Source organism: Euleptes europaea, chromosome 7 (genome assembly GCF_029931775.1).
Source record: "Euleptes europaea isolate rEulEur1 chromosome 7, rEulEur1.hap1, whole genome shotgun sequence".
In the NCBI taxonomy this organism is placed as follows: Eukaryota; Metazoa; Chordata; class Lepidosauria; order Squamata; family Sphaerodactylidae; genus Euleptes; species Euleptes europaea.
The window spans coordinates 42,607,665-42,634,411 of NC_079318.1; the positions used below are offsets into that span (position 1 = coordinate 42,607,665).

Consider the following 26,747-nt stretch of genomic DNA (forward strand, 5'->3'; position numbering starts at 1 on the left):
TACAGCCCATTCCTGAGCTTTTGGTGGCTGAAGGCGGCATGGCCGCAGCACTGCCGTGGCTCCTCCAAAGGAGTTTCACACCTGCCGAAAGACCCCCCCCCAAAAAAAGCCTTTTAGTGGCGCTTTTTGGGGGGTAAAAATTGAGCTTTTCGCCCTATAGAGATGCTGTTCTCACTGCCGGCGTTGCTGGCTGAAGGGGGACAGGAAGCTGCCTACAGGCAGCTCTGCCCCCTGGCACGCCCAAGGAACGCCCCCCGGGACACCCGAACTCCCCCCGGAACGCTGGCGTGGGCCTTTATAACAGTGGGACGCCGGCGTAAGGCGCAGCTGGTGTCCCAGGGCGGTGCTGCCATAGCAATGCCGGGATACCGGTGTCCGGTCCTCCCCGCTGGTGTTGGGGCTGCTGGCGACGGCGTAAGTAGCCCAGGCGCCAGCATGGGAGGCTTCGACACTGGCGCAGCTCCTTCCTGGCCTCCTAAGGACTTTCGTCCTCAGAAGTCGGGAATGGGCTGTTAGTCTACATGCCCATATCAAACAGTGACAGGTGCTCCTTGTGTAGGTACTTGCATGATGACAGCTCCTCTGCTGGGGTGTCCTTATCAGCTGTGCTGTTTCCCTACCCCTATGCTTACAGACAGGTTTGTTTAGTAGGGGTTTGTAGCTACAGTCCCCCCCCTCCCCCCGACTGCTTAGTCAGGCTTTATCTTCCTTTTCACCACTTCCCTCCTCTTTAAGCCATGAAAACGAATGATAAGTATGTGCTGTCGAGTTGCAAATGATTCATGGTGACCCCTAATGGGGTTTTCAAGGCAAGAGATGAGCAGAGGTAGTTTGCCGTTGTCTTCCTCTGCACAGCAATCCAGATCTTCCTTGGTGGTCTCTCATCCAAGTACTAACCATTGCTAACCCTGCTTAGCTTCCAAGCTCTGATAAGCCCAGTCTAGTCAGGGCTAGGCTGACCCATTTTGAGAAACTGCCTTATCATAAGTTGGGGGTCCCTTGCAAAGTTCTTTCATCCTCAGTATCTTAAGTGTTTGTGGTGGGTCGAAGCCAATTGTCAAAATCATTGAATTAGGAACGTCATCCCTCAGTAAACAGGGGGGAGGATGCTTAGTTTTTAAACTTTAATAGCTCTCCTGATGACTGCCCTGTGAAGATACTAAAAGTGTTTAATTGTGCCATAAATAAAACTAGTTCAATTATACAGCTCTTTTAGTGTCCAGTGAATTGATCTGTTTGTCCACTCCAACAGCCACATGCATCAATAGTTTTATTTAAACCACCTCTTTAAATCCCCCAACTGCATTTGTCCATGAACTTAGACGTGGGGGACTGCTCCTGTTTATTCCCTCGGCAAGTTTGGATATTCTGAATAGCCAACGAAGTGCTGAAATCGCTTTGCAAGTCAGTCTGATTTTGCTGACTCAGCGCTCTTGAATATTTCGGATGCTAATAACTCTGGGTTATATAAGTGTACTTGTTTGTGTATGTGAGAGAGAGAGTATTAGAGTCCCTGCTCTGCCAGTTGTGGAGCTCAGTTTTCCAGAGTTGTGTTCTTCTTCAATAAAACATCTAGGTGTCGTGGTACCGGCGAGGAGCGAGGGCTGTAAGCGTAGTCTGGAGAACAGTCCAAGGTCATTCACAGTGAAGGCAGAGTCCGAGATATCAATACAGGCAAGGGAAGTCCAAAGCGTTAGTCAGAGCCAGTCCAAGAAGTCAGGATACTAGGAATCCAATGGATAGCAGGGAAACAAGGCAGGTACTCAAGGAGGTTGGTGACAAGTTGCTTGCACAACAGCCAAGCCTAACTGATGGCTTAAATCCCTTCCCCTGCTGCTGTAGCAGCCAGCTGATGCTGATGAGGCTGAGTTCACAGGTGGTGCTTCAGCCCTGCTCTTCCTCATCACTGCTACTGGGGAGGTTCCTCTGTAAAGCCTTCAGCCTAGCACTCTGCTGTCTCTGCTGCATTGCCAGACGGACCTGTTTTCTTCTCTGCTCCAGTGGCCCTGGCGAGGCCTCTGGAGACACTGCATGTTGCAAGGTGTCAGGTCCAACTGGAGTCCTTGAGTTGGCAGGCTGCAGACATGGTGAGTCATCTCCTGACTTTGGCTGATCCTCTATTCTGGCCTCTACCTCCTCTTCATCAGAGGAGGTCTCTGCAGGCTGACTCTCTGCAGGCTGACTCATGACACTAGGGGGTTTTCATATAGAACTCTGAAGGCCACGGTACAGACTATAATATAGGATCTTGTATAACATTCTCCTACATAGTGAAAAGTAGCAATTTTGGGCTGCAATTAGGAGCGAAGAAATGGCATGGAGCTATGGGGATGTGTGGATGGTTTTTTTCTGTCAAAATAACCACTTCTTCCCTCTGGTATTTCCCTTGCAGGTAAAATAGGGTTGCCAGGTCCCTCTTTGCCACCGGCCGGAGGTTTTGGGGGTGGAGCCTGCTGAGGGCGGGGTTTGGGGAGGAACTTCAATGCCATAGAGTCCAATTGCCAAAGCGGCTATTTTCTCCAGGTGAACTGATCTCTATTGGCTGGAGATCAGTTGTAATAGCAGGAGATCTCCAGCTACTACCTGGAGGTTGACAAACCTAAGGTAAAAGTATGCCTTGGGTAGGGAAGAGGAGGAGCTTGGGGAAATCATTTTGAGAGAGGAAGCAGCTGTCATGGAGAAGGTTAAGCACATCTGCCAAGTCTGACTGCAGCATCAAGCAGCTGCTTTTCATTTTGAGAAGTGATTTGAACCTCTGGGAAAGTTGTACAGAATGCTACATAGCCTGTAGTTGGGTGTTACAATTCTTGTCACAGATACTTTTGCATAGTACAGTGGTCCCCAACGTGGTGCTTGTGGGTGCCCTGGTGCCCCACCAACACCTTTTTTGGAGCCTCCCAAGTGTTTTTGGAAAGTGGTTGGAGCAAAGTGGGGCTTTGCTGATTTTTTTTTTTTAATTGCTTTGGCAGCAGCTGCCACCACAGCACAAGAATCTTCGCTGTGTGACTGAAGTAAGCTGCGGCAGCCATTTGGTAGCTAGTCCCGCCTCCTGAGGCAGCCATTTTGTGGCAGCCATATTTTGTAGCATGCTGTGTCAGAATTCCAAAGGTACTTACAGGCTCAAAAAAGTTGGGGACCTCCAGTATAGTATGTAAAAGGCATGTTCACAAATGTGTTGGGAATAGTGTCCTTTGAACCCTCTTTCACAAATGAAATCTTCCCCTTTTTGCCTCCACAGAGTTCTCCTTTTTCGATCCCAATGATGCAGCATGCCAAGAAATTCTTTTCAACCCCAAAACATCTGTGTCTGAACTATTTGCTATCTTAAGACAGTGGGTCCCTCAAGTTCAACAGAACATTCATATTATTGGGAATGAGGTGAGGAATTTGTTCAGTTCTTCAGTACACTTTCTATTCTGGCTTGGCCTGTACAGCTACTAGCTATTTTTAGTATGCATATTACTGTCTCTGCAGCTTTGTAAGCTTGGCTATTGTTAAAATCTTGCAGTACAATCCTAAGGAGAGTTAAGGTAAAGGTCCCGGCTCATTCCTGACCCATGGGGTGACATCCGTCGTTTCCTAGGCAGACTTTGTTTGCGGGGTGGTTTGCCAGTTCCTTCCCCAGTCATCTTCCCTTTACCCCCAGCAAGCTGGGTCCTCATTTTACCGACCTCGGAAGGATGGAAGGCTGAGTCAACCTTGAGCTGGCTACCTGAAACCGACTTCTGTTGGGATTGAACTCAGGTCGTGAGCAGAGCTTTTGACTGCAGTACTGCAGCTTACCACTCTGCGCCACGGGAGTTACACCCTTCAAGTTACTGACTTCAGTGAGATTAGAAGACCAAAGCACTGTTTAGAATTGCTGTCTTGGGTTTAGAGCTCTGCTAAGTGCATTGAGGCATCATATAGCTTGTGAACTAATATGTATTCCACTTTAGACTGAATGAGAGAATCCTTCCTGTTTTCCTAGTTGCTTTGTAATTCGGCCAAACATAATCCCCCCCCCCCCCATATTGTTCCTGGAGATATAATACTGTCAGTATGCTTCAGTTGCAGCGGTGTTTTTGCTAAATGCCAAGAACCTGACCGAGAGATTAATCTTGGTAAAACTCTTCAGTATCTTTCTCAGGTTACATAGATCTGGTAGTTGAAGAGTTTGTACTAACAGGAAGAGAGAGCTGTAAAATTATAACTAGTTCATGCCACTGAGGAGATTAGGGCACTTGCTGGTTTTTCTCCTGTGCAGCGTGTAACAAAATTGCTCAGGTCATATCCTAAGATTAATTGGCAGACTTCAATGCAATAGCAATACATACCTGACACTCAGACATATTTATGATCTGTTTGGTTCAGAGTCCAATGCTGTCTTATTGTCTTCTCTGCAGATCATTAAGAGAGGCTGCAATGTGAATGACAGAGATGGATTGACTGACATGACTCTTCTGCATTACACATGCAAGTCAGGGGCTCATGGTATCGGTGAGTGAAGAAACGGGAGATCACTAGTGGTTGTTTTTGTGACGAGAGGGGATGGTTGTCCTTTCCACTGGTTTGCCATTCCTCTCTCTTCCCCTGACTATACTGCTTTCATGTCCAGAGATGGAGGAAAGGGAGTGCATTCACATGTCTTCCCATGCCCCTAAGAAAGAAAAAGGGAGCTGCTGTTTCAAATAACCAATCTGTGTGAGTATGTGTACTTCCACTATTTAATCTCCGGAAATCTTTGAGTGTCTTCGAGGTCATTCCAATCATCCTGAGTAGTGTAACGTCGCTGGACTCTGGCACCACTGAACTCAGTAGTGTGTTTGTGGGCTGGGATGGGGAATGGCGGCCAGGACAGTCTTTTACTCTCTAGGTCTCCTGTGAGGAGCTGCCCCTGAAAGAGACTGCCAGACCAGCTCCTTTCAGATTTTTATCCATGGGTCTGTCAGTATGCAGCCTTCCACATATCACTTTAACTGTAGTATCGTCCCCTAGTGGCACAGAGTAAATGCAATGCAGATTATATAAATTAAATTTATTTATGTCATGCATTTGTACCTCACCTTTCTCCCCAATGGGGACCCAAAGTGGCTTACATCATTCTCCTTTCCTCCATTTTACCTGACGTGGTGTAGTGGTTAAGAGCTGTGGTTTAGAGCGGTGGACTCTGGTCTGGAGATCCGGGTTTGATTCTCCACTCCTCCACATGAGCGGTAGAGGCTAATCTGGTGAAGTGGATTTGTTTCCCCACTCCTACATACAAAGCTAGCTGGGTGACCTTGGGCAAGTCACGCTCAGACTCATCTACCTCCCAGGGTGTCTGTTGTGGGGAGGGGAAGTGAAGGTGACTGCAAGCTGGTTTGAGTCTCCCTTAAGTGGTAGAGAAAGTCGGCATATAAAAATCAACTCTTCTTCTTCTTCTTCTTCTTCTTCTTCTTCTTCTTCTTCTTCTTCTTCTTCTTCTTCTTCTTCTTCCTCACAACAGCCCAAGGTCACCTAGTAAGGTTACTCAGCAAGCTTCCATAGCACAAGCGGGGATTTGAACCCCGGTCTCCCAGATACTAGTCCTACACTCTTAACCACTGCACCACACACAAAGGAAAGTTAATATCTTGTTATGATTTTTAACAGTGAATATATAAGTTTCTATGCCAATAAAGGTTTGGATGGATGGATGGATGGATGGATGGATGGATATAAGTAAATTCTCATAGGAGGACATGGTATGTACAGAGGGTATTTTCTAAAATAACCTGATGCTTAAAAATAAGCGCTTTATCCCTGTTGCTTCTGTCCATACTGGTGGTGTGTTTTCTACACCTGTGATTTATGACCTATTTAATTTGGAGCCCTCACTGTTACTTTGCTCTAGCTCTGTTCTAGTCAATGGGTAATATCCATGTTGGCAGGATTGTCCTGGCCAGATGTGCTGTGATGTACAAGTGACCAAACTTGTACACTGTGCCGTGGCTTGGCTGTGACCAGAGAAGTAACTGATGTGTCTGCTGTTCTAACATAGGCGCAGTTTTGGGAGTGATGTTACGTTGAGTCAGCTTGCACTCCACCATTTGTGGTTTAAGAAACCCAAAGGACTTTGCAGTCCCTTCTCTTATCTTCTGCTGTTTTGGGACAGATCTGCAAATTGAGGCTTTAAAACTACTGGGCACATTACAAAATCCCCATAAGGAAGGCACATCTCTGTGGATACAAATCTAAGATCTGCCTATGGTCTGAAAGATATTATGATGACGTGTAGTTTTCTTGTTACAAGTTCATGTAGGATGTGCTGTAAAGCTTCATTTCATTTGAGGTTATCAGAGGTTTCAGTTTCCACTGCATTCACAGTGAGAAACTTCCTATCTAGTCGTAAGAACTATCTCGTTCTATAAAACATCCTGTTCTGTTTGGCTTCATGACTGTTGCTGTAAATTTTGATGAAGTCTTTTGGATGTGTGCTCCATTCTCAAACGTGTTGCAATCCCCTATTTGATACCCAGAAACCAAGACATAAAATGCCTATTAAAATATCTGCTTTGCAGGTGATGTTGAGACTGCTGCCAAATTTGCCTCGCAGCTTATTGACTTGGGTGCAGATATCACTCTGAGGAGCCGTTGGACAAATATGAATGCTCTGCACTATGCTGCTTACTTTGATGTTCCAGAGCTTATTAATGTTCTTTTGAAAAATGCAAAGCCCAAAGGTAAATATCACTGAATGTAATAGCCATAGATGCTGCATTTTGCATACTTGTCAGTATCACCGCACCATGAAGGACTGTTTCCAAGTTGGCTTTCCCTCACTTGCATATGAAGGCAGCTGAGAAATAGCTGAAGATGCATGTCTTAAGGCAGAACGAGTTGTTGTGATAAACTCAGGCTGCTGCAGAAAACGGCAGCCCTATATCAGTTTGCCTTCTTCCTGTCTAAATGTTTTGCTCATGTTTTGATATCCTTGCTCATGTTTTGATATCCTTCTGCTGTGCATTTTTCTCCACTCCTCCGCATAATTGACTGCCATTGGTCATTTATGCATGGGAGTTTTACCTGAGGTTTGTTGCTGGCTAGACCCACACTTTCCAATTGGGAATCTCTGCACCAAGCTTTCTCCAAGCTCAAATCAAGTCCTGTTCAGTTTGATCCTCCTCGATGTACTCCCCTAGAATTTTATTCAATCTGTTTGCCAGAATAGCTGTAAAGATTTTATAATCTGTGTTTAGTAAGGAGATGGGCCAATAGGCAGAAGTGTTGTGTATATCCTTTTGCTCTTTTGGGATTAATACACCCACAAACCTTGATGATATCAAGACATGAGTATGCTTCCCTGCATATTGTAATGGGGCAAGCATAACAAATTAGTTCTGGTCATATGTTTTTAAAATATCTATGTAGCTTAGATGGATCTTTACAGTACATGTATCACTTTTGTCTGTCATAGATTCAAATCTTTTAAGAACATGAGTAGGGATTCAATGTAGGAACTTGGTTTTGGGATTGCAATATGACATTGCAATATGACAGATGCAATGTTTCATTCCATTTCCCCTTTTCCCAGCAGCCTCCTGTGCCCCTTGAAATGCCGCTGCTGAAGGTCAGGGGATCCCGTAAATGGGATTCCATGCAGCGTGCAGTCTTCAGTGAAGAGGGGGCTTGGCAGGAACCACCCTCCCTCCCTTTTCTGCAAACAGCGTAATGTTGGTTATTATTCGTGGAAGTAATCTCCTTCAGTCTCTCTTCCAAGTTCCCTCCTCACTGTTGCCCCGATGCTACATGGTGCTGCTTCTTGGAGGGGTCCACTGTTCCTTGGCGCTGGCACATTGGCAGAAGCAGGAGGCTGCTCGCGGATAGTAAAGTGAAGGAAGAATTGTTAATGTTAAGTGGCTAATCTTGCCCCATTATGCTTTTTTTCCTTAAATTCGCTTTGGCTAATCTAAATTTGTGTAATGCAATAGGGATTAGTAATATACCAGGTCAATTTCAAGCACGCAATTCAGAACTCCAATTTACAAAGATGTTTTTTCATTTAGCAGTTTATATTCTGTTCTGTTACAATTGTTCTGCATAACCTGCAGATCATAAAAATAGCTTTGTGCAAATTATAGCTCAATAAATACAGGTTACAACTTCTTTAATGCTAATATTTTTTTCAGTTATCAGTCAGAATGGAGATGCTGGGTTGCACTGAATTAGTCTGTTGGATGTCATTGTTAATAGACTTATGGGAAATTTTATTTGGTTGAAGAATAAATACGAGTGGTTTGAAGACCTTGTAAATTGCTACTGGGGTGTGAAAAGAGAAAAGTGGGAAAATGCACCCTGGGTGTATTTGCATCCAAGAGTGCTGGTTATATAATGTAAGACTGGTGAAACGAAGACAAATTTGTATTTCCTATTTTCTGACTCTTTGATCCCTTTCATAGTGGGGTAATGACTGTTCCGAAAACTGTAGGAAAGCATGAAGCATTTCTCTGTGCTTCGTTTTTCTTTCCCTTTAGTTCAAGTGCTGTTATGATTTCGCAGAAAAAATCTAAGGCTGGCACTGTTTGTTACTCACAACATGGGGAAGCTGCTGAAAATGGCATCCCTGTGTTTAATTCTCTCCCGCGATATATTGGAGCACTTGCCCTGTGTTCTGATTTAATCACCTATATTACTCTGGTTCAGTTCCACAGTGTTGCCTGGTGGGGAAAAGGCAGAACATGATGACATTGCACCTCTGGGGTGAGGAGAATTTGACATTATGTGTGACACAGCGATGCTGCCAAAAATTAATGTATAGCCCCAAAGATAAATGAATAAACCTTTCTGTCATGGTCTAATTGTGGTCCAGTCATCTTTCCCCTGTCCTTGACATGTTCTTTCCCAAACCAGCATTTCTCTGATCTTTTGGGGAAGAACATAGTCCAAGTACTTTATCAGGCAGTCTGGACAGGAAGGTCCACATTGGCACCATTACCCTTCCCTCAGCTTCTTGCAACTGTCATTTTGTTCTCAACGGGAGGGACATTTTGGGGCTTTGTGCTAGATTGCTATAGCATTCTAATAACGTATTGCCACCGTCTGCTAGTTCCGCTGAATCCCCAGCTTTCATTTAACAAACAAAAACCTATGCCTCTAGTCCTTAAAAAAAAAAAAGATATAAGGGGAAAGGTGCACCTAATGAACAGAGTTACATGGTGTTTTTAAAAAATGAAAGCTGGGAATTCAGAGGATTTAAGAGATTATGACATTAGGCCATTAAAACATTATTGCTCTACAACAATATAGCAATTGCTGGTTTTAAGAAAAGCCCCAAAATAGCCTTCTGGTAGCATGGGTGGAAATGGTGGCCACAGCAGGCTGTCGAAAGGGAAGTGCAGGGGAAACAGCTGTATACATGTTCCGTTTCTGCTGTGAATGCAGAAATATCAGCACTGACAACGAGAGCTATGGAGAGAACCGTTGTTGTGTTGAAGCAGCCGCAGAGAAGTCGTCAAACATCAATTACAGAAGGGAACTTAATTGAGTTCTCTGGAGAGCTCCTTTATCTTGCTTTATTAACATGATAGTACTCTTCAAGAACTAGCTAGTAGTATAGGTGCAGTTTTTTCTTTCCAAACAAAAGCTGTCCACTTGCTTGAGGAAAAGACTCTGATCCAGGGACTGCCACTGCATATAGCTTCTGTGCTTGCAGGGAGGGTTGCCAGCTCCAGGTTGGGAAACACCTGGAGACTTTGGGGGTGGAGCCTGAGGAGGATGGGGTTTGGAGAGGGGAGGGGCTTCAATGCCACAGAGTCCAATTGCCAAAGCAGCCATTTCCTCCAGGGGAACTGATCTCTGTCGCCTGGAGATCAATTGTAATAGCAGGAGATCTCCAGCCACCAGCTGGAGGTTGGCAACCCTACTTGTAGGGTGGGTAGTTATGCTGAATATGTTTTTCGGAGTAGAGGACTTTAGACATTCTCTGTATTCTACTGTTGGGGAAGTGGGAGGAGAAGTCAGGACCCTGCCTTCGCCACCAGGACTGTGAGATACAATAGCATGGATCGGCCATGTAGTGGTAGCTACATAGCACTGGACTACTGCACCTGAACCCTAGTTGCTGGATGCTGTATAGATTGTATTCTGTTGTGCACCTGGTAGGACTAATTACTGTGCTGAAACTTTTTTTTAAAGTGTGCACATGTCATTGGCTGAATCATGGTGCCAGTCAAAAGGGTGGTCCAACAACGTGCTTTTGCCGAAACCAAGCAATCACATTCCATGTCTATATAAAATTTGCTCCTAGCCATTAGGATCTGCAGTAACATGTTACCTCTGACGCTGAACAGTTTGCCTCTGGCTTGCTGGATGTGCACTCCCTTTGTAGATGTGCTTTGGGAAAGGGAAGGGCTTTATGTAACCTTGAAGAAAGAAGCTTACTTGCTTGACTACCTGAAGGCTGAAACACTCAACTAAGGAAAATGAGATCTGGAACAAGTTGCTACATCCTGTTTAATTGGGCTTATGGCTGTAATTCCAATATTTCTAGGGATATAATCTACAAATGGAATGATCTTTAATTTTACAGCATCTCTCCATGTCAGTTAATCCGCAAGAGGTTCAGTCATTGATACAGTCTGATTTTGCAGAAAAATTAGGGTGCTCACAAGCCAGGGGTTGTGAGTGTTAGGCTCACAGCCCATTCCTGACTTCCTCAGGAGGCCAGGAAGGGGCTGCGCCAGCATTGGAACCCCCAGTGCTGGCGCCCGTGCTACTTACGCCACCATGAGTGGCCCCAATGCTGGCGGGAAGGCCTGGCTGCCAATCTCCCAGCGCTGCCCAGGGACGCTGGCTGGGCCTTCCACCGGCGTCCCACCAGTGCAGATCTCCGTACTGGTGTTCTAGGGGGCATGCCGGGGACGAAGCTGCCTGCAGGCAGCTTCCTGTCCCTGTTTGGCCCGGAACGCCAGCACTGAGAACTGTGTTGCTATGACTGTTTTTTAGCGGGCACAGCATCACTGTTCTCTATGGGGCAAAAAGCCCCATTTTTACAACACACAAAAAAAGCCTTTAAAAGGCTTTTAAAAAACTTTTTAGCGGCTGTGAAATGGCTTTGGAGCCGCCATGGCAGCATCTTGGTTTTTTTAGTGCTGCATGCAGACATATTGGTTTCTAGTTGTTGTTGTGGGCACTGATGTTCAGTATGCAAAGAACTGAAGGGTTCCTTCAAGCCCTGTTTTTTCAATGCAGTGGAACACTTGATCATGTGGTGGTGGCAGCAAAGTAACTTGGTCACCCACACTGGAAGGTTGGGACTTGAGTATATAATAAAGAGCAGACTCAACCAGCACACTGATGAGCCACACTGCAATCTTTTTTTCAGTGTTAACTGAATTGGTTTTAAGAAAGACAGGTGGCATATGCTTTCTTGGAAGCAATATGTTCTGAAGCATACAGGCATAAGAAGAGCCTTGCTGGATCAGACCAGTGGTCTGTCTAGTCCAGCATCCTGTCTTGCACAGCTGCCAACCAGTTTTCCTGGAGGCCCAACAAACAGGGCACAGAGGCCAAGGCCTTCCCCTGATGTTGCCTCCTAACACTGGCCTTCAGAGGTTTATTGCCTCTGAATAAGTAGTTCCCTTTACTCACCATGGCTAGTAGCCATTGATGAACTTATCCTCCATGAATCTGTCTAACCCCTTTTTAAAACCATCAAATTAAGTAGTTTGAAAGCAGTCTTTTAGAGTTTTTTCAAAACAGTACATTAAATATTGGCGATGGAAACTGGCATGCCATGTTTAAAATATATTTTTATTTATGTTAGCTCAAGTAGCTGTGAGCACCAGGTATAAACCATTGAGATGCTATTAGTTGTGGTTAGCATTTGGATTATGGTTGAATAGTGCCAAAACCTTGGACTTGTCCATTATCCTGTGTGCTTGATCCTTAATTGCAGATGCCGATGCTACCTGCAGTGACTTTGATTTTGGAACAGCTTTGCATATTGCCGCCTTCAACTGTTGCACAGGTGCCGTAAAATGTTTATTGGAACATGGAGCCAACCCTGCCTTTAGGGTAAAGTTATGATTTATACCCATTTTATTTATTTGTAACTATTTCACTATGTGTCTCGGAGAATAACAAAGGGATGTCTGAATTCCTGTTAATAATGTCTTTGCATGTGTGTACAGTGGCGATGTTATCCTGTCTTTAGTTGTAAATGGAAAAATGATTCAAATTTGTTGATATGAGCATCAAAGTTGGTTGTGGATCAGAAGGTCCAAGATCCAACTTCAGCATTTGCAGCTAAAAGAAAGTATCCTTTCTATTCCTGACACATTGGTGAACTGCTGCTGCTTAGAATAATGAGTACTGAACTACATGGACCAGTAATGTGGCTTATTATAAGGCAGCTTCATAGGTTTGTATATATGTTTTTAAATAGTTATAGATACGCTGCCTCATGAACATGAGGTTCTCAAGGGGATGTATGAAAAATAAACAGATCTTAGTCATAAAATCCAGTAACATAGCAGCAACAACTTTAAAACAATAAAATGTCAGCAGCTGCATTTTAAAAGTAGTTCAGGGTTGTTAGCAATCGGAAATTAAAATGAGGTTAATGTAGCAACAATTAAACTGAAGCAATTAAAAATGGGAGCAAAGCCAGCAACCTCTACCAAAAACTATTATTGAAAAGCCTGGGAGAATAGTAGCACATATGCCTGATGCATGAAACTTGTGAAAGATGGTGCCGGGGTGTATTACAGCGCATTCCTGACTTCTGAGGACAAAAGTCCTCAGGAGGCCAGGAAGGGGCTGCGCTGGTGTTGGCCCCCACCACGCCAGCGTCCAGGCTACTTATGCCAGCGTAAGTGGCCCCAACGCCGGCGGGGAGGCCCAGATGCCAGTCTCCCAGTGCTGCCACTGCAGCATCACCCTGGAACGCATAAAGGCCCACACTGGCGTCCCGGGGGTGTTCCAGCATCCTGGGAGGCGTTCCCAGGGCATTCTGGGGGGCGGGGCTGCCTGTAGGCGGAGAGAAGAGCAAGGCTGCGCCTGCTTTTTAGCCTTGCTATTCTCTATGGGGCGAAAATCCCCATTTTAAAATTTTAAAGCCTGCAAAAGGCTTTTTAAATATTTTCAGTGGCCGGGAAACCAGTTTGGAGGCAGCATGGCAGTGCCTCGTCCACGCTGTCCCCGGCCGCCAGAAGCTCAGGAATGAGCTGTTAGTTCCACAAACCAAGTACCTGCTAAGAAAAGACCGTATTCCTTATGACCTTACTTTAGTAAATTGGAGCACCCACTACAGAACTTTCATGTGGGAGTGGGCGCTCCTGAAAATACCCACATTTCAGTCTATCTTAATACTTTTGAGGTAAGCTTGGACCTGAATTGCCTTCTTCAAGATTGGTGAAAAGTGGTACCACTCACCATCTTGCATTCTGTACTAATAAAAGTTTCTGAGAAGACTTCCTTGCATGGCAGTTATTTAAATTTGTGATCATGGCATGGTGAACTGTGCCTTTTCCATGAAAGGGTATATCTGATGTACTGGAGACCAGGTAACCAGGTTCCTGAAAATTTAAAGCTTGTTTTTAAGTATTTGGCTAGAAAACAATTTCAGCCTTGGCCTCTGGTTCTTTTAAGCCTGGTTATTAGAACAAATAAGCCACTACCTGTGTTTTTAATTGTGTTGATATTTCATATGAATTCACTCCTTTCCCCCTTTCTTTTCTGCAGAATGACAAAGGGCAGACGCCCGCAGACGTGGTTCCTGACCCAGTCGACATGCCTCTGGAGATGGCAGATACAGCAGCTAGTGCTAAAGAGATCAGGCAGATGCTCCTAGATGCAGTGCCTCTCTCATGTGACATTTCCAAGGCCATGCTTCCAAATTATGATAATGTTACTGGTAAAACCATGCTTGAATCACTCGGTCTGAAGCTGGGAGATCGAGTCGTCATTGCTGGACAGAAGGTACGCGGAAAAAAGGAACTGTGCAAGCTGATCAGATTGTAAAAGCATCAGGACTCGACATGTTGGCCCCTAGAAAGGAACTAAGCTTTCCCGTTGTTTACCTCGTTAGGTTCATTAGCATGGTGCAGTGATTAGGAGCGGTGGACTCTAATCTGGAAAACCGGGTTTAATTCCCCATTCCTCCACAAGAGCGGTCGACTAATCTGGTGAGCTGGGTTGGTTTCCTCACTTCTCCACATGAAGTTTTCTGGGTGACCTTGGGCTAGTCACAGTTCTCTCAGAACTCTCTCGGCCCCACCTACCTCACAAGGTGCCTGCCTGTTGTGGGGAGAGGAAGGGAAGGCAATTGTAAGCCGTTTTGAGTCTCCTTAAAAAGTTAGAGAAAATTGGAGTATAAAAACCAACTCTTCTTCTCCTTCTCCTCCTCCTTCTCCTCCCTCCTCCTCCTCATGCTCCTCCTCCTCCTTTTTCTTCTTATTAGATGGTTTATGGCATGTTGTGATTATTTCTTGGTGAACAATTTTGTAACTTAGCTTTATTTTTGCTCTGTTTATTTCAACAAGCTCTACAGTGATTCTGTAGCAGTGGGACTTTTAGTTGAACCTACTTGTGCTCTAAAACGTAATAGAAGTACAAGGCTATTATGCAAAGCTTTATGTTTGTGCTGTGAATCTTTCTACCCTGCGCCCTCCAATATGGGTACCTCCTCCCCAGTGCTGGAAGATAATGTCTGGATTTGTTTTTACAAAACTTTCTTAATCCTGTAATGAACCCATGGGGATTAATTTTTCAAGGGTGTCTGTAACTCTGCATCTTTGTATAGGTCAGCAGGTCCCACCCACATATAATAGCCATGATCTGTACTGTCATAAGGGACACACAGCTGTTCAGTGTCCTGAAATGAACTAAGAAAACAGCATGTCATTTCTGTTTACCTGGGCTTCTGAAAGTTGGCTTCCCACCCTGTTTCCCCTATCATGAGTTCCTGAAATTGCAGTACACCTAAGCTTTTCAAAACCAGTTGGCAAAATGTAGGGATTCAGAGCTATGTGCTTGCTAGTGTAGGATTCCAAAATGGATAGTTAATTATCTGAGGGAGGGTTCTCCCCCCCCCCTCCGTTTTTGCTGGAATTGTCTTTGTACAGCTGGCATCTGTGCAGACAATTCTGTTGCAAGAATTTGTGGTCTTGCCATCCTTTAAATCGGTTGAAAGGGTCGTGTGTGTCTCGACTACTCTGGTTGCTATTTCTAGAAACTAGTAAAAGGTAGAGTAATTTTTAGCTGATGGTAACCTTATTTAAGAACACAGAGCCTTGAGAAAGCAGAGCAGCTAAAAGTTTCATTTTATAAGAACTTTTTTCTACCCCTAATTTATAAGTTCATCATACAGTGGCTTTAATAGTTTCTGAAAGTTTGGTTTTATGTGAGTAATTTTTCTAAAATTGCTGGTGTGTGTGTATTAAGATCTCTGCAGACTCGGTGCAGGAATATCTGAGCAAACACAGCATTCTGAGAATTTGGATATCTGCACATATTAACATTTCTTTTTTAAAAAACTGATTGATACTTGCAAGCTTATAGCTCTAGATTCCTTTTAAAAAGCTTCATTTCTGGCTAAAATAATCTTAAACAAGTGTGACAGGTCTAGCTGTCTAATTCTGGAACAAACTGAAGACTGCAAATTCATTCTCTAAGAGAATGGCATAAATAAACACTTGAAAGTATTGCATTATATATGAAAAATCATTTTTTGAAAGTAATTGAATATATTAAATTTTGTTTGAAATTATTAATGGAGAAAAGAATTGCATTGTCTTGAAAGCGGTATATCATTGAACAATGGACAGAAATGTAGGGGATTAAAACCAAAAATTTAATTTAATGCAAATAACAGGTTCCATTACTGATCTTCTTACTAAAACTCTCATACGGATCATTCTTGAATCTATCTCTTTTTATTGCCAAAACATATTTCATGTTTTGGTACAGGGTGGCTGGCTTTCATATTTAAATTGGCAAATGTGTCTCAGACAGCAGCAGGAAATCAGACAGAGTACAGAAAATCTAGTATTAATATTGCTGTAGAACAGCGGTGCACAACTCAGTTATGTGGGTCCTAATGGATCTTGACTGGAGCTGTGGCCCAGGCCCCAGTATGGCCCTTACAAGCGTTGGGGGAGGTCAGAACACTGATTTTCAGCTGTTCTCTGGCATCAGAGGGGGCATTCTGACCCCTGCACGAGAAATTTCTCCTTGCATCCCTGGGGGAGAAGTTGTGTGTGTGTGTGGGGGGGGGGGGGAGTCAGAATGCTGACTGACTGCTCAGTGAACATCAGAATTGGCATTTTGACCTCTCCCCCAACTTTTGCTTTGTCTCTGCTGTAGGATGGTGAGAAGTTTCTTGGGGGTGGCAGTGTTGGAACTCCACCATGACAGCACCTCCCTCTACCTTAGTTGAACTGTTTGTGGTCTGCATAAAAGCCATATGTGGTACATCAATGCTCTAGAATTATGTAGCTCATCTCAGGAGCATCCTGCCTTTTGTGAATGTAAAATAAACTGACTTGCAAAAAGAACGCTTCGACTTGTAAAAGAGCAATGAAGTAGGTTTGTCCCTAGAAACAGTGTGTCACCAACTCTTGAGGGACATCATCATACGCCTTGGTTTAACTGTGTGTCTGTAAGAAACAGTGGCTACATAGTACAATAAATTGCAGATAGCTATATCAGTCCAGAGGATTGTGAACTTCACAAAGGTGAAGGCCCACAATGCTCTCCCCGTCTAAGAAGTTACACACTCTGACAAACCTGACATTGCTATTTGTTGGATGGGCAAGGATGGAGAAAGCAGGAGACTCCTGGACAATTCCTGCCTTAATAGGCACTAATAGGCATTCACCATTGTTGATTGCCCACAATGGGTTGGATTCAGGCTAACTTTTCCATCAGTCAAATAGCATTTTCCTGCCTCTCCCTTCCCTCTGCAGGCCACTGATCTCCATGGAATGCTACTCCTGGGAGGTAGGGGGGGTGTCTAGGGGAATGACATGAGTGGAGTCTACAGCAAGAAGGAGGAGTCAGTGGAAATTTCCAGTTTAATCTGGATCCAATCCAATGTGTGGATGCACCCCAATGTGTGATGTATGAGCATTGTGTAGTACCAAAAAAAAAAAAAAGGAGGGGAAGAAATCCTGCATCTTCAAAAGCCAAAAAATTAGAACAGTTGTGGTATATATCTGAACACTATTCTATTGTAAATTAAATAAATTTTTAAATATTCTTAAATAAATGTGCAATAAGTAAACCAAGATGCATGCATAATGCTGGATGGTGGACATGATGGAACTTTCTCCTGCCCATGGCATCATTTTTTTTTCATTTTGGTGACACAGTGCCTACAGTCCTATTGTTCACTTGAACTGTTTTCTCTGGACTTGGAATGATTGACTAAAAGTATTCAGTCTCCACCTCCAGTGTCGTTTTTTCTGTTTAAAAAAGACTGATACACAAACAAAAGAAGCATACTTCTCCCATTTTTTTCCCAGATTGGCACATTAAAATTTTGTGGCACAACGGAGTTTGCCAGCGGGCAGTGGGCTGGCATAGAATTGGATGAACCTGAAGGAAAAAACAATGGATGTGTTGGAAAAGTTCAGTACTTCAAATGTGCACCAAAACATGGTACAGTTTGTTATTTTTGATGTGTTGGATATTCTTTAGTTGTTGTTTTTTTAAAGGCCTTTCAACTTGGTCCTGTATTAGTCATTGTATTGTGTTAATTTGATCTCCTTTCCAAAAATCACATTCATTGTACCCAGAAAGGATGACTTAGTTATTCAGCTCAGTCCTTAATAGTTAACAGTAGTCTTCTTTCTGTGTTTGCTAAATAGATTGCATTGCCATTTAGGCTGACATTCTCCGGTTAGTGCTAATATGAGTGTTGTGCTGTGTGCCTCTGTTACCTGTGACAGTGCAGAAGTGATGGGCATTATATTCTATAAGAATTATATGTAGGAAGGATGGGAATGATGGCAAAATGGCAGGGTCTCAAGCACGACTAATGAGAGCGATGTTCCAGACTTACCTGGGGCCTCATTTTGCGGCCTGCAATGGGGAGCGTGAAGGGGCAGGATGTTGGGCCAGTGCTGATGGCATGGCTTCTTGCTCTTCCAGAGGCTGGAGGGGTGGTGGTAGGAGTGTCGGGCGGACCTGAAGTGAAAGGTCATTGTCCGGGTACTTAGTGGGCAGCCACATGGGTCTCACCCTCTCTGGGCTCAAGCTCTCTTGGCCAATTCTTATCTCAGTCATAGGCTTGTGTGTTTTAAAGCACAAGTGTTTAAATTTATAAGGTGTTTCCTATTCTCCTGCCTCACTTACAGTACTTGAAGTCGGATTGTAAGGATGATAATGTATTAACGAACAAGTGCAAACCTGTCAACTTTACTCAACCGTTCTCTAAAAACTTGAATGGTCATGAATATTTGAAGAGGGTTATTGAAGAATAGCTGATCTGTGCAATTAATAGTCTTTATCTTTCTTGTGCCTTCTCTGTTCAAGGTATCTTTGCACCTCTCTCTAAAATAAGTAAAGCTTCAGAACGCAAAAAGAATGCAAGAATTTCTTCCTCACGACCTTTGCCAGTTGTAAAGTCAAAGAAAATCGATGTAAAACATATTACTTCCAAAGTGAATTCTGGTAAGCAGAATTTTTTTGAAAACAAAGAGCCCATGAGAAAATTAAGCAATATTCTGCCCCCAAGCACAGATCCGTAGTTCACAGGTTGTTGCTTTGACTGTTTACTAGTAGGAGCAGTAAAAAAAGCCAGATAACCTTATCAGAGCCAGCATTGTTTAGTGGATAAGAGTGGTGGTTTCGAGCAGTGGACTCAGATCTGGAGAACCAGGTTTGATTCCCCACTCCTCCACATGAGCAGCAGAGGTTAATCTGGTGAACTGGATTTTGTTTCCCCTCTCCTACACATGAAGCCAGCTGGATGACCTTGGGCTAGTCACAGCTCCCTTAGAGCTCCCTCAGCCGCACCTACCTCACAGGGTGTCTGTTGGGGGGAAGAGAAGGTGATCGTAAGTCAGTTTGATCCTTCCTTAAGTAGTAGAGAGAACCGGCATATAAAAACCAACTCTTCTTATTTTGATCAACAATTGGAGCATAAATGTTTACCAAAGTAAATGGTTTACCTTTCAAGTTACCTTTCAAATACAAACATCTACTCTCTATATCAGAACTGTGTACTGAAATTTGTATATATAGGTTTTTAATCTATCTGGAAACTTATTTAATTTTGTTCTGCAGATATGTATAATTGTCCCAATTCCAGTAAATGTTTTTGCGACTACCTAATGTGCTTTTTCTACAATACTGTAACTTGTTTTTTTAATAGAAATCTAAAGATTTACCTTCTTTTCTATGCTTCATTTAACACATTTACATTCCACAAGAGATTCTTAATTTTTTGATCTTTGCTCATCTTTATTTGCACTATCCTGAGATGTATAATTTAAAATACCAAAACAGTTACAACCGTTTACAAAAATACCAATTGACTTAAACCTATGAAGTTCTCTCTTACAATAATAAAGCAGCCTCTATTTCCTTACCCTCTTCTCATGTCTTAATATTATATTGCCCATTCTTGTATCTAAAGAAAAACCAAAAAGGGAAGCCTCACCTATAAGCTATATTTCCATTCTACAATTTATCAGCAAAGAACCTTAAATTTGTAGGTTTCTGTTGTGTAACAGGAGAAAGATTGGGAAATATCAGTACTGTCTCATTATCGATTTGTAGGGGGGTTGAACTTAAGGCTTTATTTTGAAACTTTCAAAAGCAATTATTATATCCCTACAGACCTTTATTTTTCTAACAATGTCAGAGTTTACTCTAAAAGCTTTTTTAATCTTAATGGGTATAGAAAAATCATATCTTAGGATCCCTACAAAAGTTCTTCTGGATACATAACCTAATCATTCCATTCACTTTGTTCTTTCAGTCCTCAGTTTGAATCTTGTTTTTCTATTTTTGTTATCAAGGTCCTCAATTTTGTCATCTAAGGTGATTTTAAGCCGGTTTGATTCTTTCTTAAGTGGTAGAGAAAGTCATCGTATAAAAACCAACTCTTTTTCTTCTTGCCTCAAATAGTTGATAATATTTAAAATGAAAGCTCATGTCCCCTTCCCCACACTACTTCCTCTTTTTCTCCTCCTGGCAGTCCCTATAGCCTCTCATAAGAACACAAGAAGAACTGTGCTGGGTCAGTCTTAAAATCAAAAGGCCCAGGAATCTTTGCCTTCACAGCTTTGGAGTGCCAAGTTGGGGAGGGGAGGGCAGGGAGCACTTGAGGCCAAACATGGCATTCATGCTGCATCTGAGCCCTCCCTCTGTGGGCATCCTGCCTGGCAGAGATATAAGCCAGTCCAGCTCTCTGTCTATCTTCAGTTTAATGGGGAAACTTCATTCTCCCCGTTCGTGTTAGTGTGCCTCATTGTAAGATTGGAGGTTCTCTTGAATAATATATTCCCAAGATAATACATGGAATATTTCCTTTTTTAAAAGAAAAAAAGCTGCTATTGATATTTATTCTGCTTTATGGAATTAGTTGCTGTAGAATCTTTATTTTTAGATTTTTTAAAAAACTAATTGTCATATCAGAATTTTCCATGAGAATAAAATCATGGTAAACTGATCTGGATAAACGTGTTGGTCTCTTTGCGCCTGGTCTGACAAGCATCTAATAATAGATTACATTCATTAGCGTGGAAAAACAACAACAGCCCAACAACTGGTCTAAGCCAGTAGGTGGGGTTGAGTTGGTGAGGACTATAATTCTGCCCTTTCTGATGGCTGCCAGCCAGATCAATTGAAGACTTTTGTTCTCTGCTAATTGTGACAGGTTGTCTGTTATTAATATGGAATAGCAAGTCCATGGAGCATTAGACAGCGTCATTACTATTATTCCAAGCGTATCTGATTAGGTTTGTATGGTGCTATTGGCCTGTCCTAGCTTATTCTTAGACAAGTAGTTGATTCTAACTTTGTTAAAAATGCTGCTTTTTATCCCTTCCTGAAAGGGTTGGGTGTGGGGCGGTTTTTTGCAGAAAGTCCTCGGGTGAGAGATCTCCAGATTACACTATATTCCAAGTAGGAGAGGGTGTGGAGGTGTCAACTTAAAGTGCTGGTTGCCTGGCTCTGTCCACAGATGTGGCACCCTTTCTTCCGGATTGTAAAAGTTGACTTGTCACCTTTGGGGGGCCATTTTTTAACCTCATAAATTGGGGGGAGGGGTTGATGCCTATTTTACTCTGCAGGTCAGAGGTGGGAATTGGTAATGTACACTGGATATATTGGTTATTAGATACCGGGTTTGATTACTGGCCAACATGCTGTTATTCTAGATTGACTGTACACAGCATAGTGATTTTTTTTGTTATTCCAATGACCTCATGGCCAGGGAGAAAGGTTCTAGTATGTTTCCCTCTAACATCAGTTAGCATTTGGTAAGGAGGAACCTGAATTGTACAGATGACTCTTCAGAGGCTCAGAGCCAGGATGGAGTGGCCCTGATTTTAAGAATGCCTAAGTAGAAGAGTTCTGATTCCTCAGCAATCTATTAAATTATTTCTTGTACGATAGTGGAATTGAGTTAATAATTGTGTTGGCCATTTCAAATCTTTTCTATATTCACTGACGTTGTGGCTCATTAATTACTTGAAAATTGTGTCCAATTCCATCTACAGTGCTTGTTTTGGTGCTTCAGAGTTTTGGGGAGTTAGTCCATGTAAGCTTTACACATAGTGGTACTCACTTTTGCTATATGAAATCCATTGCTTTAGGGCATTTTTCAAACCCTGGTTCTTTATTTTATTGCCAGTACATAAAAAATACTATATTTCATTGTTTACCCTTGTTTAAAGGGAATAAGATACAAGAAGCTGCTGTTAGCTCTGAATAATTCAGTATATTGTTGTATAAACTGACTGCCTGTGAAACCGGGTATCCAGGGTTTCCACTAGTGATCTTTCGACCTCTGATCTCTGACTCCTCATAATAGTAGAAAAGGGCAAGAGTCCGGTAGCACCTTAAAGACAGACAACATTTCTAGCAGGATTTCGTGAAGTCTGAAGAAGTAAGCCATGACTCATGAAAGCTCATACCCTGCCAGAAATGTTGTTAGTCATTAAAGTGCTACTAGACTCTTGCTCTTTTCTACTGCTAGAAACAGACTAACACGGCTATCTGTCATGATCTGTCCTCTTATTTGGTTTGTTCTCAGCAGTTACCTGTATATATTCAAGTCACCTGCTTTACCATTGAGCTGGAGTTCTGCAGTATTCTGACTTAAATTTTTTGAAATATCCTTCATCCTTCTCTATTCTTTACTCATATCTGTGAAAGGGCGAGGAAAGGATCTTTTGTAAGTTATCAACTAATATCCTTTTGCAGGTTTTCCAGATCGCATGCTGGGCAGTTCTGCTGGTGCCCTGGTAGAACGCTGGAATCTGGAGGTCTCATTGGCAATTGAGAGAAATGCACCTCAAACACCCCTCTCCCACTGAATAGATCCTGAACTGCTTGGTCCTTCAAGGATCTGGGGGCATGAAAAGGCAGGGTCAATGGCTAGAGTAATGGTGGAAGAAGTTTCTAGGTGAACTTGATTGAACATTGGCTATTTTTAATTCTTTTATTTTATTTATAGTCCACCTTTCTCACTCAGGTTTAGGATGGGTGTAAGCCAATACAATCAATAGGATGTGACATCTAATAAGCAATTCAATCAGAGTAGTATTACAGAAATGTGAAACACGACTCACATTGGAGCATGTTCAATGGTAGTGATGGCTGTGGAGAAGAGATGCTTTTCTTGCCACCACTGCAGCTGGTCAAAGTAGTCCAGTGAAAATTTTTAAAGCGTGGACTCAGGCACTTTGGCTTGTTTGCAAGTCATGTTACCTATATCAGTCAGATTTTGTGCCTGGTCATACTGATGGACATCCTACTACCGTGTTGATTCTCCTGTATTTGTCAGTGGCTTTTCAGACCATTGACCATAGTATCCTTCTGGAGCACCTTTATGGGTTTGGAGTAAGGGGCACTGCACTTAGGTGCCTCCATTCCTATCTGGAAGGTTGATTCCAGGAGATAATGTTGGGGAAGTACCACTCTGCCCTGTGATGGTCTCAAAGGCCTTCCATCTATCTAAATAATGTTCAGCAGAAGTCATCAGGGGAAGTAGAGTGAGGTGTCTTCCATATGCTGATGGCACCCAGTCCTGTATCTCCTTTTCATCTAAATCAGATGAGGTAGTTGAGGTACTGAACTGTTGTCTGGATATGATAATGAGCTACATGAAGGTTGATTAAACAGAAATATAATCCAGATAAAACTGGGATGCTGCTGGTTGGGGGTTGATTGATCTTGGGTAGTGGTTTGTCTGTTCTAGTTAGGATAGCACTCCCCTAAAGGAGCATGTCCACTTTTTGAGGATATGCCTAGATCCAGCATTGACCATGGATGCTCAAGTTGCCAGCTTTGGCTGGCGTGGCAGCTGAGTCCTTCCCTGGAGAGTGACCTGACCAGCTTTTCATTCCCTGGTCACCACTGGATTAGATTACTGTTTGTAATGCACTCTGCATGAGGCGGCTCTTAATGACTTCCTGGAAATTTCAACAGGTTTAAAATGTGGCAGCTATGATTTTGATGGGTGCTTTCCATCTTGCATCACTGTTGATGTGCATTAGCTTCTGGGCATGCTAGGGTGCTAGCTTTAATCTTTCAAAGTCCTAAATGGCCTAAGACTAGGGTATCTGGAGGAAGCTGTTTTTCCATGTAATCCTGCTGTTCCAGATGCAGTCTTAAGAAGATTCATTCAAAATCCTATTAATCTCATTGCATTTTTCCCCTAGATGAAACTTGTATTACTAAACTGTAGTGACTCGGTTAATTTGGTTTGGGTGACAGGCTTATCTACAGTGAAAAAGGAGACTGCCACAGAATCCACGTTTTTGGGCAGTGAGGAAGGAATGAAAAGTCCAACTGGTAAAAAAGGTAATGTGCTCTTGAGGTGTTATGAGCAAGAGACAGGCCACGAATACTCCTTTCTGAAACAGGTATAACATTAGCTTGCTGAAAAGTAGTTTGTCTATGTCCTGACTCCATAAAGCCCTGATTTGGTTAATTGGTTACTGTTATTTACCTAACATTAAAGAAGTAAGCCAATAACCCCCTCATTATCTCAGGGTGCTTTCTCAGGCACTCAGACAGTTATGCTTCTTGACTCTCTCTGACTGTATGAAGACACTGAAACAAGTGGTGGAGACTGTTTAATCAGCAGTAAGGCTTAAATGTTGAACAGGTTGGAGATTTTTGCATTGCTTGAGACATAGTTTATTCAGAGGCTGAGGATACAATCCTGTACACACTAACTGGAAGTAAGCCCCACTGAATAAAGTGGGATTTACTTCTGAGTGAAAATGTACTGTACTGCTCTTTGTGGCATGTACTTCTGTGAAACACATTTTTAGGCACTGCACTGTATGTGCGCTACCGATACATAGTAAAATTTAAAAGTCTTACCATTTTTAGCCGCAGATGAATTAGTATTGTCTTCAACTTTGGGAATGAGAAAAATGAGAGATTCAGTAAGAGTTAGAATCTTGCCACACAGACATCTTTCACATGGCGGTGATTCTCAGAAGTGTTTTTGTCACTGCTGCAGCTGCCAGTTGAGCATAGATGCAAAGGGGTTTCCATGAACACATGAAGAACACATGAAGCAGCCTTGTACTGGATCAGACCCTTGGTCCATCAAAGTCAGTATTGTCTACTCTGACTGGCAATGGCTCTCCAGGGTCTCAGGCAGAGGTCTTTCACATCACCTACTTGCCTAGTCCCTTTAACTGGAGAGGCCGGGGATTGAACCTGGGGCCTTCTGCTTGCCAAGCAGATGCTCTACCACTGCACTACGGCCCTTCCATATAGTGGGTTGTCCCACATTTTGCCCGGGCCAGAGCCCTATGTTGGTTGTTCCCCTCCATGCTATCAGGGGGGCTTTTTGTGTTTTAAATCAGCTAGTGACAGATCATTATAGCATTATAACTCTGTAGCAATTTGTCAGTTACCAATTTTAAAAAACCTGAAGAAGCTGGTGGGGAGAGGAATGGGCGGTGCAGAGCACTTGGGCAGAGGAAATGAAATCAATGTGGGCAGGACCAGGAAAGACATGGACTTTCCCATCCACTTCAGCCACCCTGGCTTTGCTGTAATTTCCTCAAAAATGCTATGGTAAAGCAGGTAGAGCCTCGTGGCGCAGAGTGTTAAGCTGCAGTACTGCAGTCAAAAGCTCTGCTCACGACCTGAGTTCGATCTTGACGGAAGTCGGTTTCAGGTAGCCGGCTCAAGGTTGACTCAGCCTTCCATCCTTCTGAGGTCGGTGAAATGAGTATCCAGCTTGCTGGGGGTAAAGGGAAGATGACTGGGGAAGGCACTGGCAAACCACTTCGTAAACAAAGTCTGCCTAGTAAAGGTTGGGATGTGACGTCACCCCATGGGTCAGGAATGACCCGGTGCTTGCACAGGGGACCTTTACCTAAAGCAGGTTTAGGAAAGATGGCAGAAAATTTGAGGGAAAGCCATAAAACGTATGAAAGCACCATGATGCTGTATGGAAATGGAGAAGCGAACTTGCTCTCTACTCACATTTAAGCTGGATCAAACACCTGGTGTGGAAGCAATCGTACTGTTTAATACTGGGAAGGACAGGCCAGAAGAAGAAACTATACTGAGAAGAGAAAGCTAGAGATAAATCTTATTAGGCAGCTTGAACATCAAAATTTCACAAATTGAAATGAAAGTGATTTACTTCCCAATCTTATATTATAGACAGGATTTAAATATTAATATGGTCTGTAATGGCATGCAGTAGGCACTAATCCACACACTTCATAATTCACCCACAAAATGTCACTTCCTCTTGTTTCTCATAAAGATTTAATAGACTGACTATCCAAATCAAAGGGCTGATGTCTTTTATTGCTCAAGGATGCATTATTTTTACAATTATACTCCATTGCTTGTAAGCATTACACAGTATTAAACTAGGCTTGAAAGACTAAGTGGAGTCCATCATGGGGAGTTAGCTTTGTACAGGTGGCTGCTGCTTCTTTCATTTGGGTCAATGAATACTCTTTAAAGATAACGACGCTTTCTATTCTGCAAGTATCTTTTCTTCATCTGGTGTGCCTTGCAGCTGAACAACAGCTTATATTTTGTCAGCAGCTTCCCTTGGATCCAGCAGCTCTTCATCTTCTACTGCCTCTTTGGACGGCAAGCAGAATTGCCCCAAGAAATGGAATCCCACAAGTAACAGTAGGAAAGAAGACTTCAAAGCCCGTTCCGTTGCATCTAAAGTCAGCACTCGTATGCATTCTTTTAATTGTTTTAAAAAGTACTATTGGAACAGGGGATGAAAGGGGGGAAAGGGCCTTTTAGGACCAAACTACAAGTGATTGAAGATTCTCTGATGTGTATTTTGGCTTCTGCGGAAAGCAGCCATGCCCTGACCCCATACAGAATTGGGGCTGCTGTGCTAGAATCAAAGGGTTTAACTCACCCGACCCTGATGCCCTGACCAGAAATGGTTTTCTCTGGCTGCTTTATATCCTGAGCGAGAGAGAGAGAAAAGTAATCATACAAGTACCAATAATTTCCTCCTGTCCCAGAGCTTACAGCAGGAGAAAGTGAGGTCCCCACTCCTGAAGCCCTTCCCTACTGTGCAATGGGGCCCAGTAGCCAGCACTGTGCAGTTTTTCCCGGAG

General features: G+C 43.1%; 1 protein-coding gene across 1 annotated transcript in view; it reads left to right on the top strand.

Moving 5' to 3' along the window:
- Nucleotides 1-26,747, top strand: part of CLIP4 (CAP-Gly domain containing linker protein family member 4) — a 50,772-nt gene that overhangs the window by 12,249 nt on the left and 11,776 nt on the right. The window contains exons 3-11 of the mRNA XM_056853149.1: nt 3,239-3,378; nt 4,386-4,479; nt 6,522-6,683; nt 11,897-12,015; nt 13,684-13,920; nt 17,466-17,601; nt 18,478-18,615; nt 23,893-23,979; nt 26,209-26,349. Of these exons, the coding sequence (XP_056709127.1) occupies nt 3,239-3,378; nt 4,386-4,479; nt 6,522-6,683; nt 11,897-12,015; nt 13,684-13,920; nt 17,466-17,601; nt 18,478-18,615; nt 23,893-23,979; nt 26,209-26,349 (1,254 nt within the window). The remainder of the gene's footprint in view (nt 1-3,238; nt 3,379-4,385; nt 4,480-6,521; nt 6,684-11,896; nt 12,016-13,683; nt 13,921-17,465; nt 17,602-18,477; nt 18,616-23,892; nt 23,980-26,208; nt 26,350-26,747) is intronic.